This window comes from Hylobates moloch, unplaced genomic scaffold (genome assembly GCF_009828535.3).
Source record: "Hylobates moloch isolate HMO894 unplaced genomic scaffold, HMol_V3 SCAFFOLD_6, whole genome shotgun sequence".
In the NCBI taxonomy this organism is placed as follows: Eukaryota; Metazoa; Chordata; class Mammalia; order Primates; family Hylobatidae; genus Hylobates; species Hylobates moloch.
In genome coordinates, this window is record NW_026652281.1 from 97,389,790 (window position 1) to 97,405,960 (window position 16,171).

Here is a 16,171-nt window from a genome sequence, read left to right on the forward strand (position 1 = left end):
AATTTATAACTATATTAAAAATAAAGAGATGTATTCCTCACTGTTAAAGAAAGGGGAAAAAATCAAAATGAAGCCTGAGGTGTCATTTTAGAATGCAGTTATAGAGCTGAACTTGTAGTTTTCAATAGAGAGATATATAGCGTGTTAGTTTCCTTGGGCTGCCATGACAAATTAGCAAAAATGGAGCTGCATACAACAACAGGAGTTTATTCTCTCAGAAGTCTGGAGTCCAAAATCAAGATGTTGTCAGATCCAACACCAGTTCCCTCCGAAGGACCCTTCTAGGCCCTTTCCAGCTATGTGTGGCTCCTGGTTCTTCTTGGCTGTGGTGGCAAAACTCCAATCTCTGCCTCTGTCCTCAAACAACCTTCTTCCCTGTGTGAGTCTGTATCTTTCCACGGCCTTTTTAGATGGACACCGATCATTGGACTTAGGGCCCAGTCAAATCCAGTATGACCTCAACTTAACTAACGACATCTGCAAAAACGCTGTTTCTAAATAAGGTCATACTCTAAGGTTCTGAATGGACATGAAGTTTTGGGGAACGCTATCCAATCCAGTACAGGTAGATGTGTGTGTGTGTGTGTGTGTGTGTTTGTGTGTGTGTCTGTGTGTGTCTGTGTGTGTGCGTGTGCATTCTCCCAAACATTCCTTAGTTCTGCCCTGTCCACTGAGAAGACTTGGGAACACTGACATGCTAATAACAATGAACACAACTAATGCCCAGACTTTCATATGTAAATACAATTCTCCTTTAAATGGAACTAGATTTTTTGTGTGTGTAAATGGCTAATTCTAGGGCTGGGCTAGAAAAAGTATAAAATGGGCCTCAAACAGTGTGTTGGGCCAGAAGGTGAGAATGTACCCAAAGAATGATGGAGGCATGTCAGTAGGACACAAAACTCAGCCCCAAGGACACATCGTGGCCAAGTGTCATATAATCTGAGCATCAGGATAAATAACTCAACCTGTTATAATTCATTAAATAAAACAGAAATCAAAAAGTCAAAGCTAATGTAAATAAATACACAAGCAAATTAATGTGAAGAGAAAATTTTCCTTGCAGAAGAATGCTAACCAATGATTGTAGATAGAATGATAGAATTAAGAATAACCACTCAGCAGCTCCCATAGTAATCATTAATTCAGTCAAGAAACTTCAATGGAAAATTTTGGGTTACTAGTTTCATGAGGAATAAGATACCTGCATAGTCTTTAAGTATCTGTTCATAAAGTGTTAAGTGCAAAGAGAAAAAAAAACTATGATGGAGAGGCAGGGCAAACAATTCCTTCATGAAGCGATCAAAATTATTGTCAACAATTATGTAATAAATCAAAATCATGTACCACCTGATACAAATTAGTAAGGCATTATCTGTGATAGTCTTGTCAAACATGCATTTTCTGTATCTAATCCTAAGGAAACATCAGACAACTCTTAAGAAATTCTATAAAATAATTGTTCCATGGTCAGGTGTGAAAGTCATAAGTGAAGAAGCCTGCAGAGCCCTTCCAAATTGAAGGAGTCCTCTGTTAGTGTGGTTCTAGGTATGATACTTTTACTAAAACCCACGATATTGGGACAGCTGGGGATAATCTGATGAGGTCTGTGTATTTTTTTTTTTTTTGAGACGGAGTCTTGCTCTATCACCCAGGCTGGAGTGCAGTGGCCCGATCTCGGCTCACTGCAAGCTCCGCCTCCTGGGTTCACGCCATTCTCCTGCCTCAGCCTGTCCGAGTAGCTGGGACTACAGGCGCCCGCCACCACGCCCGGCTAATTTTTTTGTATTTTTAGTAGAGACGGGGTTTCACTGTGGTCTCGATCTCCTGACCTCGTGATCCGCCCGCCTCGGCCTCCCAAAGTGCTGGGATTACAAGCGTGAGCCACCGCGCCCGGTCTGTGTATTTGATATCAATGGTGTGTCAAGATTAATTTCCTAATTTTGATGATTGTATTTTGTTGGCTTAGAAGAACATTCATACAGGAAGACTTACTTAAGTGATGGGTCAAAATGTCAACAATTTACTCTCAAATGGTTCAGAAACAATACATTTGTACAACATTTGCAACTTTTCTCTAAGATTAAATTTATTCTAAATCAAAGATAACAAAATAGCACAAGAGAAATAATATGTGTTTTCTATGAGCGTTCCTCCAAAAGAGAAAAACATAGCCATATTTTACACAAGGAGAAAAACTGAAATTATTTAATAATTTTCACATTAAATTAAGGAGTCGTTGTTCAAGGAGACTTGCCCATGATATACTGACTTCTATAACCTCCTTAGTGAAACTGCTTTGGAAAAGACTGAGATTTGCCTTTTTCAACTATATATTTACTTAGTAATTTTTTACCTTCTTCTGATATTTCAATTAATATTTTTTGGTGGAGCATGCATTCCTCTTTTGCATTTGCTACCAAGAAACCCAGAGTCCATTCAAGTTACTCTTGTTAGTCTTTATCTTTATTTTGCAGTAATTATCACATAGCTCTTCATTAATTTTATTGTTATTTGAATTTCTATGTGATGTATAGTTCTGACGTTTTTAAAGTGCTCATATTCCTATATTGAAAATTATATAATACCTTTCTTAAACTTCCTATCCAATTCTCCTCTCAGTACTTCAATTTAATTTGCAAAGTAGGCTGACCTCAAGAGTTCTTCCACCTTGGAAAAACATTAACTATTATAAATATGCTGCAGAATCATAAAGCTCTTATAAACAGAATTATCTAGAGATATAATCAAAGATCAGTAGAGCATACTGGTTAAGCCCATGAGAGGTAGAACCAGATGTCTGGTTTTAAATTTCAGCTCAGCCACTTAATATCTGACTTTATATTATGTAGTATTTTCCCTAATTTTCTGATTAAAAATAATGAAGAATAGAAAAACTAGTATCGGTACTAACATAATAGTATTGTTGTGTACATTAGAAGCATTTATCACAGTTTCTGGCATATAGTAAATTCTCAGTACGTATTGGTCATCATTACAGGAGCCCTGAACCTCAGAGAAAACTAAGAATACCCCAAGTGTCATGTTTTATATATCCGTGCACACAACAATGCAATAATTTCTACCAACTTAAACACTACTCTCTTTCTCATCCCTTTATTTCAGCCTTCACTAATATGCTTTTGAGTAAAATAGGATTCATTCCAACATATGCATTTTGAAATATAAAATTAGGTCTTGTCAAGCAATTTTTCATTAACCAATGTATTCATATTATACAGGCAATTTATTGAATCATACTGGTAGAAGAGAGTCACAAAGGAATGGTTGTAAAGAAACTAAAGACCAAGTAGGTAGCATGTTAAATATAATTATTGAATTCCTCCAAACATACTTTCGGGCAGGGATTATTGTATACACTATAGAGATAGAGAAAGTCAAGCTTAGATGGGTAATGCCACTTACGCAAGAAGTCAGATTTGGAGCCAAATAACCTGCAAGTCTAAGTCAAAGTCAAAAAAAAGTTCATTTTACTCAAACCCAGGTTTAAGGAACAATCAGGATTAAAATATACTTGACCCCAATACACAAAAGCAATCAAAATATATATTTAAAATGTCTAGAACTTACTAAAGGTAGGGACATTTGCATTGAAAAACCAACTTCAGCAACGCTAGTTTGGGATCCACAGTTAAAATCAGACAAGCTCACAAGCCTCTATTTATGCAGTATTGCTACAAAAGTGAATTCTCATCAAGTCATGAAATTCACAGTAGAATAAAAAAGAACTGTGTCTCTAGCTTCCAAATAAGATATTTCTAAAATAATTTGGCTGCCATTTGGGCAAATATATATGTGTGTTTTGTCTTGACAGCCTGTCAACTGGAAGACAGTTCTCGAACATCACATTCATTTCAATTTAATATTGGTAAATTTCTCAATTAGAATTGTATTCTTCACTTTCTGCACAATGAAATCCCTCAGCCTTTGCTGTCATTCCTCAGGGCATACAGGTGCACGTGCTGGCATTTCTGCCACAGCAAAGGAAGAAAAATGAAAGAAGGAAGGAGGGGAGGGAAGAGACAGGCTGAGGAAGAACAGTGGTAAGGGGAAGAAAAAAGAGATGGTAGCTGACCTTCTTCCAGATATTCACCTTCATGAGAAATGAAGGGGATAATTCACACTTCACAATGAAATAATGCAGCCGCCTCTGCTTCCTTTAAGCAGAGAGGCTATAGTCACACAGACACCAGACATCCAATGCATAAAATCGATATATAAGGAAAGGTCCAAAGTAAGGTGGGAAACAGATTAATAAAAATAATTTTAAAGCCATAAACAACAACCAGTTGTGGAACACTTATTTACTTTTTGGCATACCTTTACATTGTACTTTGTCATGCAAGTCCCACACAATGAAAGCAACATAAAAATTATTATCCTTGCTTTGTAGCTAAGGAAAATGGCAAAAATTTAACCTCCCCAAACTTCATAGTCAACCTGATAGTAAGGGATAGAACCAGGATTCAAACTCCCACTGGAAACTTCAAAACATCCTCTGTGGTTTTTGGAAGACATGTCACAGGCTAAAGATATATAATACATATATATCTTCATTATATATATAATATATAAATATATATAACATACAAAACTATGAATTCTATATACAACATATATATGTTAGTGTGGATTATTTAAATGTCTACTCTATTAGCAAAAACATTTTAGATGGAGAAATACATACATGTGTATGTATGTATTTACAAGTGCACATAGGTACTTCATTATGTAGCTAATAATTTTTTTTTTGAGATGGAGTCTCGCACTGTCGCCCAGGCTGGAGTGCAGTGGAGCAATCTCCGCTCACTGCAACCAAGTGAACCCCCTGCCTCAGCCTCCCAAGTAGCTGGGATTACAGGCACATGCCACCACACCCAGCTAATTTTTGTATTTTTAGTAGGGACAGGGTTTCACCATGTTGGCTGCTAGTAATATATTTTAAATCCTTTTCTTATCTGAAAATGGACTTGATATTTGCAAATATTTCTGCAGTTTTCTTTCTCAACATATTTATCAGACACATGACTTACATACACAGAAGTGAGAGCCTCTGACACTCTTACAATCAATAGATATAGGATTGGCATGAAGATGTAGAAATCATAATAAGGCAAAAATAACAGCTTCTCTGTTCAATGTTGATTAACAATTAAGAAAAAGTGTGCTGTATGTTTCGTGGGCAGCAATCATTCATCAAAACCATCTTACTCTAATCTAAATGAAAGGATGAATTAGAAAGTTCTCTGGCCTAAATGAAATGACCAAACAATACGAAAAAAAGAGAAATATATATATAGTGTTTTTCAGTTCCTGTTTGTAAGTCAGAAGCCAAACGAAGTGAAAAGATGGAGGTGTTTTTGCTTGTTTGTGTGTTTTTTATGTGTGTGTGTGGGTGGTGACGGTAGAAAGATAACTTTCTGAGAGAAAAACACAGAAGCTTTCTTAGGAAAAGTGTCATTCCAGCCAGCCACGAAGAAACAATTTTGGGCGGGGTGCAGTGGTTCACAACTGTAACCCCAGCACTTTGGGATGCTGAAGGGGGCAGATCACGAGGTCAGGAGTTCAAAAGCAGCCTGACCAACATGGTGAAACCATGTCCCTACTTAAAATACAAAAATTAGCTGGGCACGGTGGCATGTGCCTGTAATCCTAGCTACTTAGGAGGCTGAGGCAGGAAAATGACGTCAACCAGGGAGGCGGAGTTTGCAGTGAGCAGAGATCGTGCCATTGCACTCCAGCCTGGGAAACAAAATAAGACTCCGTCTCAAAAAAAAAAAAAAAAAAGAAGAAGAAGTAATTTTGATAAGAAGGAAAAAAAAATAGAGCTCCTTTCACAAGAGGTAGATAAAGTGGAGTCTTGGCAGAAGAAATATATGGATAACAAATGAAGACCTGAAATCACTTGTGATTTGCTGCCGAATGGGTGTATCTAGCAAAGTCATATTGTAGGTAGGTAAGAAAAGAATCAAGTGAAGCCAGACCATGAAAAGTCCGCCTGGGTCAGTAGCTAAACACCTATAAAATGTAAGGGATATTTTTTCCTCTGGGATAAACACATATATCAGCTAAGAAATAACATGGTTAGAATCAAGCACACTATTTGGAAAATTACTGAAATCATCAATAATCCAGTGAGGGTCACTAAGATATGATTTTGGAGAGTGGTCGAAAGAAAGAAATGAGATGATGCATTAAGATTACACAGCAGTCAGTAGTGACTGGAATTAGGGATTAAATGAGCAGACTACTGGTGAGGCTTAATGAGTAAAAAAAGATTCAACAATATCACTTGCAGGTTGTACACGGGATTTTAGAGTGGATCAGAGTCATTGATAGAGTCATGGAAGTCAGAAAACAGAAAAAAAATATTCATGAAAGTAATCAGTTTGATTTTTTTTTCTACCCAAAAGTGACTGTTATGCCATTTTGGGATAGTCTGTCCAGTCATTTTTTCTATGTATTTTTTTTAAATTATACTTTAAGTTCTGGGATACATGTGCAGAATGTGCAGGTTTGTTACATAGGTATACACGTGCCATGGTGATTTGCTGAACCCATCAACCAATCATCCACATTAGGTATTTATCCTAATACTCTCCCTCCCCTGGCTCCCCACACCCTGACAGGCCCTGGTGTGTGATGTTCCCTTCCCTGTGTCCATGTGTTCTCATTGTTCAACTCCCACTTATGAGTGAGAACATGTGGTGTTTGGTTTTCTGTTCGTGTGTTAGTTCACTGAGAATGATGGTTTCCAGCTTCATCCATGTACATAGTTTGATTTTTAATGTGAAATTTGAGCTGCCTTTGAAATATTCAGATGACAGTGTTCATAAAGCAACGGACAATGTGGATTAACAGCTTAAGCAAACCAACAGGGCAAGGCATATGATTTTACAGCCAGCCACATTAAACAAATGGCTGAAGATACAGGGGTGACCATGAAAGACAATGGAGGGAAGGAGAGAGAAAAGGAGATGGCAAGGGGATAAAGAGAAGAAGAAACAGGAGGAGGAGAAAATGAAGGAGGAGAACTAATGGAGAAGGGTGAGAAAAAGGAAGAGGGATAGGAAAAGGTTGTATGGGGAAGAAAAAAGAACTCTGAGGAACAAAATCACCTTAAAGAGTACGTGACAAAATAAGAGAAAGTCATTCAAACATAAAACAGATCAAGTCAAGGAGAACAACTAGGATATTCTCTTTCTCAGAAATGCATGAGAATAACTTACTTGCAAATTAAGTCATTTATCTACGAAAGATTTTTCTTTATTTGAAATTTAAATTCCAACTAATTTCCATCAGGAATGTTATAAAGACACACACACACACACACACACACACACACACACACACACACACAGACACACACACACACACACACACACACGAGTATCTCACTGGATTGCTAAATTAAAATATCAGGACCACATTTGGGAGGTAAGGGCATTCCGTACTATACCTAATAATGGTCACCCAATTTAGCCTCAAAAGCCATAATCAATACTTGGCCTTTATTTGTGTCTAAAGTGAAGATGTTATTGAAGACATTGTATGTCTGTATACTTCCTCTGGTGTTCATATCTTTATTTATTTGCAATTTTCTTGAGCAATTTAATTTTATAAAACCTGTGAACAGGGTTCTCGATCAGATTTCTTTTATTATTTTTTCTTGCAGTTCCTTTAATGTTAAATTTGGGGGCTTTAAATAATGAATATACATGTCTGTATTTACCAAATTCTGGCTTCCAATTTATCTCTACCTGTGTTTGTCTCATCTTGTTCATCTGCTTCAAACTTATGTGACTTTACTACCTAGCATGCATCCTTATAGGCTGTCTTAAATGCAATTTGAAACAAACTTGGATATGTATTACACATTAAAAAAATGGCTTTTGTAATCTTATACTTTGAACTTTAGATAGAGTCTGCCTACTACTTTTATCATACAAGGAAGAGCTCTAAAATCCTTCCTTTTATTATAGAATGTCTGGGTTGAGGGGTTTCTTATCATCAAGGCCAGGGTTTATGGATAGATAAGCAGATCCAAAGAGAGAGAAACAAGAATAAAATCATGTTTGAAATACACATGCTCTGTAATATTTAATGGATTCTTCAATGGCTCAGAAAAATTGAGAGTGGGTCAATGGTACTAGCAGTCACTCCTAAAAAATGTTGTTAAGATGGACACAAATACAGAGGCCCTTGGTAACGGTGATTGCCTAATCCACCCTAGACATGAACCACCACAGCAACCTAATATCTGGCTGACTACAGACCTAGATGACTTTCTATTTCTCTGTGTGCTGCATCTGCATGTGAATATACACAAACAAATAATTAAACATCAAGCAAATATTAACAGGATTAGCTTGGCATGTTAGAACAAATCTTGATAAATCCGCCTCAGTAACAATACTCAAACTACAAGCCTATGAGAGGAATACAAATTCAGCCTATTGAAGTATTGTTGTGTAAGGAAAGATATATTAATAAAATTGCTCTTCCATCAGTTCCTGTTACTAAGGGACTAAAGCTACTGAGCTGTGGAACTTAGGCCAAAAAGGGGGATTTGGAAATGCAAATTAGAGATAAGGCAGTAATAAATGTCTTTTATTCAGCAATACACGATCCTTGATGCCAAGAGCTATTTTAAAGATGACTTTTAATAGTTCTGTGAAATTGGAAGCATACATACCCAAAATGGACATTTCTGGCACAGTAGCATGATAGGGTCCATTAAGAAACTCTGGTGCGTTGTCATTGATGTCTTGAACTTTAATAATAAATTCAGAAGGAGGCTCCAGAGGTTTGCTTGTCTCCCAGTCCACTGCTTGAGCTGTTAGGGTATACTCAGCCTTTTCCTCCCGGTCAAGTCTTTTTATAGCATGGATATCTCCAGTTACATCATTTATTTGAAATATGGTCCCAGCTCCATCACCTGATAGGATATACTTGATTTTTTTGCTCCCAGGATCCAGGTCTGTGTGTAGCTGAAATGAAAAATGGCGTTAGTTAGTGATGGAGCAATCTGAAAAGTTATTTTTTTAACTACCTCCTTTTTGAATATTAAGTTGGTTCTTTTTACATAACATCATCAATTTCTGCTAATAGTAGCTGTACAAAGTGTATGCAGCTGTGCGGATATCAATTAAGAATAAAATATAATGAAATTCATCTAAATAAGTTAGAACAGTCCTTAAAAAGTACTCTGGCCTGTTTAGTATAAAACAACATGCTTTTAGAATGATAAAAAGGTCAAGGAGAAAAATATAAAAATATATGTGTTATTTTCAATTTATTACATTTGTTTAAATTATTATGATTAGTCACCTTTTATGGGTCATTATCTGTATGCCCAGGACTAGGTGAACCACTTCTCATATAATCATATCCTTTCTATTTAAAAAACTGGATTAAGAATATTTCATATGAAACATGAGAAAACTGATGCTGAACAAGGCACATTTTTACCTCTCCGAGGTTTATATTTGACAGACTCAAGTATGGCAGATCCAGAATTCAACTCAGATCTGCCTGTGATGTTTATGCAAACAAAAGTAATTCTAATATATTGACTGATATTAAGATATTATGTTGTTGAAAGTCTTTTTTCCTTTAGTTCTGACAATTCTTCTAGTCCAGGAGAACCACTCCCATTTTATAGAAAAGAACACTGAGGCCAGAATATAGGAGAACATTTTCCAGAAATTGAACCCCTTCAGAAAATGACAACTTTTCACCATGAACCCAAATCCATTTTTGGTCATAGCAATGAATATTTACTGAATTTGTGTGTCAGGCAAATAGTCTGCCTAGAACATTTTGATAGGTACCAGAGAAAACAGAATCCCTAGTTTTAAGGTTCTGACAATTTTCTCTCAAGCTGGAGACAGGAGTATTCTAATATTATACATGGTGTTTCTCCTGTTTAAAAAAAAAAAACTAAAATAAAACAATAATATATGTATTTGGGGGTTTGAATTTTTAAAAGAAAAGCCCATTGCAATGTACTACTTCAATGTACATACTTTCAGTTTAACTCAGTTACTTAACTGCCAATATAGTTCCAGTTGAGATTTCAAATATTTGTTCCAAAAAAAAAAAAAAAAAACTGTCTGTGGAAAGAAACTCCTAGAAATTCAAAAGATGCGGTGTTCTCTTGGGATCCCTTTTATTCAGAACAGCCTCTTTTGCTTTCTTTGACAATTTAAATTGTATTAAGCCCTTCAATAAGTGAAAAGAAAGGCTTATAAAAAAGACATAAAATAGCAACAAAGATTCCAAATGCATCTAGATCTCCTACTTTACTTTTGAATATTTTTTAAAGTTAAAGCATAAGATTACATCAAGTATTTATTGATTCTCAAAATGTATCCCTTTCATTTATTGTATAAAATATATTAACAGGAACAAATATTGAAATGCCACTTTATCTTAATGAATGTGGGATTATAATTCATTAATGTGATATTAATCCTAATTTATGTTCATTTTAATTTATGTGCATTTTAACACTTCCATTAGCATTTTTATTAAAAAAATTTGAATAATATATAATTCATGGAAGTTTCCATTCACATACAAGGAGTTCTTGAGACACAGAAGGGATCAGTATGTATCATTTTTGTCCACAGAATTTTGTTAATTAACAAACTATTGCATTTGGTGTCATTACTATTTATGTTAAAACTTATTTGTGCCATATTTTCTTCTAATTATCAATAGCCTCTGATTATTAAATGGTATTACAATTTTATGTTTTAATACTCCCTTGTGTTTAAAATTAAGTAAGGGAAGTAACTAATGATAAAAAAGAAGCATAGGGTTTTTTTTGTTTGTTTGTTTTGTTTTGTTTTGTTTTTTGTGATGGAGTCTCGCTCTGTTGCCCAGGCTGGAGTGCAGTGATGCGATCTCGGCTTATTGCAAGCTCTGCCTCCCGGGTTCACACCATTCTTCTGCCTCAGCCTCCTGAGTAGCTGGGACTACAGGAGCCCAACACAGCGCCCGGCTAATTTTTTATGTTTTTAGTAGAGACAGGGTTTCACTGTGGTCTCGATCTCCTGACCTTGTGATCCACCCACCTCGGCCTCCCAAAGTGCTGGGATTACAGGCGTGAGCCACTGCGCCTGGGGAAGCATAGGTTTTTGAAAGAACAAAATACAAAGCTAAGATTCTGGTTTCTCTAACCATATTAACTGAAAAAATTCACTCATTTATTTGTGTTTCAGTTACTTTGCCTAGAAGACAGAGATAAAGCATCTATCTGCAGAACTGATTTTAGAAACTGAGACCATCCAGCTATCTGAAAATTATTAAAACAGAGAAGAGGCACTATAAAGTGTCCATTTTTACTTCATATCACATTCAGTCATATGCAACTATCTGAAAACATTGTGATAATCCCAATTCCAATGTAAGTGAAAGCAAATTCTCAAGATTCCATTCAAAAATAGCTTTTAAACATACAGCACTCTTTTTTTAAAAAATGAGGTCTATACTTCCTCTTTCTTTCAGAAATTTCACTTTTAGCTTATCCAAGTAAAATCCGGATCCTGTGGCCAATGATAATCTCAGAACATGATATATGGATGTTCATTTATTTCATCCTATTATTTGTATCACACACACTGACACACACAGACATGTGCATACTCTTGCACAAGACTTGTTCAGGTAACCAATTTGATAATATAAGTAAAGACTGTAGGTGTGCAAAACCAGCAATTTACAGAGAGCAAAGTCACCTGAGGCTGCAGGTCTGGCCCTCCAAGTATTCAGGATACACAGTTACAAGCTGTAGCTTTTTCTGTCGGTCTTCACATAAGTGTGTCATACCCTGTTCACTTAAATGCAACAATACTGCCTGGTCAATGTACCCCCTGCTAAGAACCTCCTCTCTGAGATTATGGCGCCAAAGATATCCCAAATGCACTGAATGTTCACATATGTGCATCATCTAGAGCAGGGATCCCCAACTTCTAGGCCATGAACTAATTCTGGTCCAGGCCTCAGGGCAGGAGGTGAGCAGCAGATGAGCGAACATTACTGCTTAAAAAATACTCTGGACTGTTTGGTATAAACCAAAATGCTTTTACAATGATTTTTAAAAAAAGGTCAAGGAGAAAAATACAAAAATGTAAGTGTTATTTTCAACTTATTGATACATTTATTTAAAGTTATGATGAGTAGCTACCTTTTATGCGTCACTACCTGTGATAAGGACTATGTGAATCACTTCTCATATAATCATTTCCTTTTTAGAAACAAAATGAGCTAAGAATGTTTCATGTGAAACATAAAACAAAAAGCAGATACATGGTTACAAGCTGCTGTTTTTTCTGCTGCTCTTCACATAAGTGTGTTATACCTTGTTCATGTAAATGCAACAACACTGCCCTGTCAACATATCCACCCAGAACCCTTTGTCAGATCAGCAGTGGCATTAGATTCTCATAGGAGCAGGAACCCTATTGTGAACTGCACATGCATGGGATCCAGGTTGCATGCTCCTTATGAGAATCTAATGCCTGATGATCTGAGGTGGATTCGTTTCATCTGGAAACCAAACTCCCACCTTTTCCAGTCCGTAGAAAAATTGTCTCCCACAAAACTGGTCCTTGGTACCAAAAAGGCTGGGGAAGGGTGATCTAGAGGAACGAGTGCCATATCTTCCAGGGGCTGCTTCTGCTAATCAGAGCAGGATCAGAATCACATGCAATCCTGCCTGGGCAGGTAGGACTCATTCAGCTGGCTGTGGTACAATAAGATCTCATCCATTCATTCGATAAACCCCATGCTCTTCTCTGTCTTCTCTCTGTCTTAGGAAGACACAGACAAAGTCTGTGCTCTCAAAATACCATAATTTTGTGGGAGACAGAAACAAATAAACAGAAAATTTAGGGGAAATAGAGCCATTAATATATTAATATTATTAGTAAACTACATAGTAATATATTGTTAATATATGTAATTAATATATTTAATTATGGTTATTATTAATGTATTGACTACTTATTACTTGGTAAACATTTCATATTTATAATGTTATATTCACAGCAAACTAGAGACGTTTTCTTCATTTTACCAATGAGATTATTGAGATTGAGAGATTTTCACAGAACTTTTTCAGAGAGTTTATAATCTGCAAGTAGCAAACTTAATGGCACAAGTTTTGGAGTTCATTTCTGGATTCAAATGCATGCTCTAAGAGCTATGCTAAGAAAGGAACTGGAGGCTGTGAGAGCGTACAGAAATTTTACTTAACTCAGAAAATGGGATATAGAGGGACAGAAAGTCCACCCCAAAGAAGTAATGATTAAAACTTCAGGGGCAGGAGAATCCTTGAACCCAGGAGGTAGAGGTTGCAGTGAGCCAAGATCGTACCATTTCACTCCAGCCTGGGCGACAGAGCAAGACTGTCTTGAAAAAAAAGAAAAAAGAAAAAAAAAAAAAACTTCAGATTTCAACACTGGAGAAAATGTGTGCCAAGCACAGGGAATATTGTGGGTAAAAATGCAGAGATGAGAGAGAGCATAGTATGGGAGAGAAACTAATAGAGCAAGGAATTGAGGACAAGAAAGGTAATAAGAAATAAGAATAAGAGAGCAAGACAGGGGCCACATCATACAGAGCTGTGAAACCAAGATACAGGGTATGGATTTAACTATAAATGTGACAAGAAACCATAAATAAATGGTTTCAAAAAGGAGTTTGACTTGATAATAGTTTCGTTGTAGTATATTGCAGTGATTGGTGTGTGCTTACAAGCAAAGAATATGGAAGCAAAGAGAAAGGGGAGGTCAGGAAAAAAACGTAGACACCAATTCTCAAAGCTGCCTTAATTCTGATTCTCGAGGCCAGCCTAGCATCCAGGATCTGCCACGTTTACAACCAGATGAATACTCAAACCCTCTGGCCACCCACTGCAGCCTGGTTGGAGAAGCAGAGAGTATCAAGTGTGCAATGAATAATCCCAGTCACATACAGTAAGCCTTCAATTTCAGGAATCCTAACGGGACTGCTACATAATTGAGCTGAATTGTGTGTATCAGCACCATTACACCCTCATCATCTTCCATATATTTGCATAACACCATCCAATTAAAAGACAAGATTTTACTATAAAAGTTTCATGGGAAGAATCATCTGCATTTCATTCTCCTTTGCATTTCCTCTGCTTAGTAAGGTGTCTGGCATATTGTTGGAAGCTCAGTAAATATTTGTGGAGTAAAGTAAAAAAAAAGAATGGAAAGAAAGATTTTTCCATTTATTTTCAAAACAATGATTTTAAAAAGAAGACAAAGGAATTTAGAAAAATTATTCCCAGGGCCCTAAAATCTTATCTGCTATAAATGCAAAGCCCTTGCATTTCCTCATGTATGTACAAATTTAGCATCCAACATAGGAATTAAGACATTTTAAAGGAGCTGATGGAAGAAAAGATGGGTAGGTGATAGACAGATGGTAATGGATGAATAATGGATGATAGATGCCAATTATCTTGTACACAGACATCACTGCTTTCAAAATCAGAGTAAGAACCCTGGTCTTCAGTATCATTGACATCCATCTCAAGGTTGCACATACTGATTGTGAAAAAAAATAATGCAAATTACCTTTTCATCCTCTCACACAGGATTCTTCAGGAGCCTAAAGTAATCCTAGGACACCAGCACCAAGAGTAGATAAATTCTCCGTTGTGAGTAGCTATCTTAATACCAAATTATGACTCAGTTACCAGAGAAGATCAGACTGGGCCACTCTGCCTACCTCTTCCTCTAGAATAAGATGAGGATTGGGATTGAGTAAATTACACAGGAAATTGCTTCCGCATCTGAAAATCAGGTAGCTCTGACATCAAAACTTCTTTTGAAGTTTCACTCTATCAAGAAGGACATCATGGGAAAGTTTCTCCAAGTACCTAAGGGCCAGGCACGGTGGTTCATGCTTGTAATCCCAACATTTAGAGAGGCTGAGGCGGGCAGATTGCTTGAGCCCAGGAGTTCGAGGCCAGCCTGAGCCAAAGTGAGACCCTGTATCTACAAAAAACAGAAAAAATTAGCCAGGCATGGTGCTGCACGCCTGTAGTCCCAGCTACCCAGGAGGCCAAGGTGGGAAGATCACGTGAGCCTGGGTGTCAAGGCTGCAGTGAGCCATGATTGCACCACTGCACTCCAACCTAGGTGACAGAGTGAGACCCTGTCGCAAAAAAAAAAAGTAAAGTAAAGAAAGAAATATATAACTTACGGGGGAGAAAACCTACACCTTTTAGAACCCAAAGAGTTAATGGCCCAGGCACGGTGGCTCATGCCTGTAATCCCAGCACTTTGGGAGGCCGACGCAGGCGGATCACGAGGTCAGGAGATCGAGACCACCCTGGCTAACACGGTGAAATCCTGTCTCTACTAAAATACAAAAAAATTAGCTAATCGTGGTGACTGGCGCCTGTAGTCCCAGCTACTCGGGAGGCTGAGGCAGGAGAATGGTGTGAAACCGGGAGGCGGAGCTTGCAGTGAGCCAATATTGCGCCACTGCACTCCAGCCTGGGCGACAGAGTGAGACTCAGTCTAAAAAAAAAGTTAAAAGGGATCACCGCAACATGAATCTCTGTCATATATTGATCCCAATTTTTCATTAATCTGCTCACCCTTAGAGAAGAGAGCAAGCTTAGCACTCTTGAATCAAATTACATCTTAGCATTATTTTCTCCAAATCTAGTACAGTGCCTGTCAGGCAGAAAGAGAGAAACTGGGCAGCTGACTATCAAGCTATCAGTGAATTAATTATAATCCTTAACTCAGAGCCATTCAATATCAAAGATGGGACCAGGGACTTTGACATGATATTAGTTTTGGGCCTAAGTCTCCAAAATGATAAGCATATAGGACTTCAATCTAGAGCAGACAAGTGTTTAGGCTACTAGGACAGTGAAAGGGCAGGAAGGAGAAAGAAAAGGAGGAGCTGAAGACTTCTCTGCATGTTTCTGAACTGCTACCAAAAAGATCAGGAGTAAGCCTTGAAATTGACTCATGTTAACTTCCATTCGGCCTTCTTGCATACTACAGAACATCTCACATTGAATGTTACCAAATGTGAAATGGACCATTCAAGAAACAGGGAGGTGCCGTCATTGTTTTCAGGGAGAACTGAA

The 16,171-nt window shown here is 37.2% G+C and overlaps 1 protein-coding gene across 3 annotated transcripts in view; it reads right to left on the reverse strand.

Moving 5' to 3' along the window:
- CDH8 (cadherin 8) overlaps positions 1-16,171 on the reverse strand; it is a 378,275-nt gene that overhangs the window by 237,305 nt on the left and 124,799 nt on the right. For all 3 annotated transcript variants that reach the window (XM_032157533.2, XM_058441060.1, XM_032157532.2), the window contains exon 3: positions 8,717-9,011. In XM_032157533.2, coding sequence (XP_032013424.1) covers positions 8,717-9,011 — 295 coding nt within the window. The remainder of the gene's footprint in view (positions 1-8,716; positions 9,012-16,171) is intronic.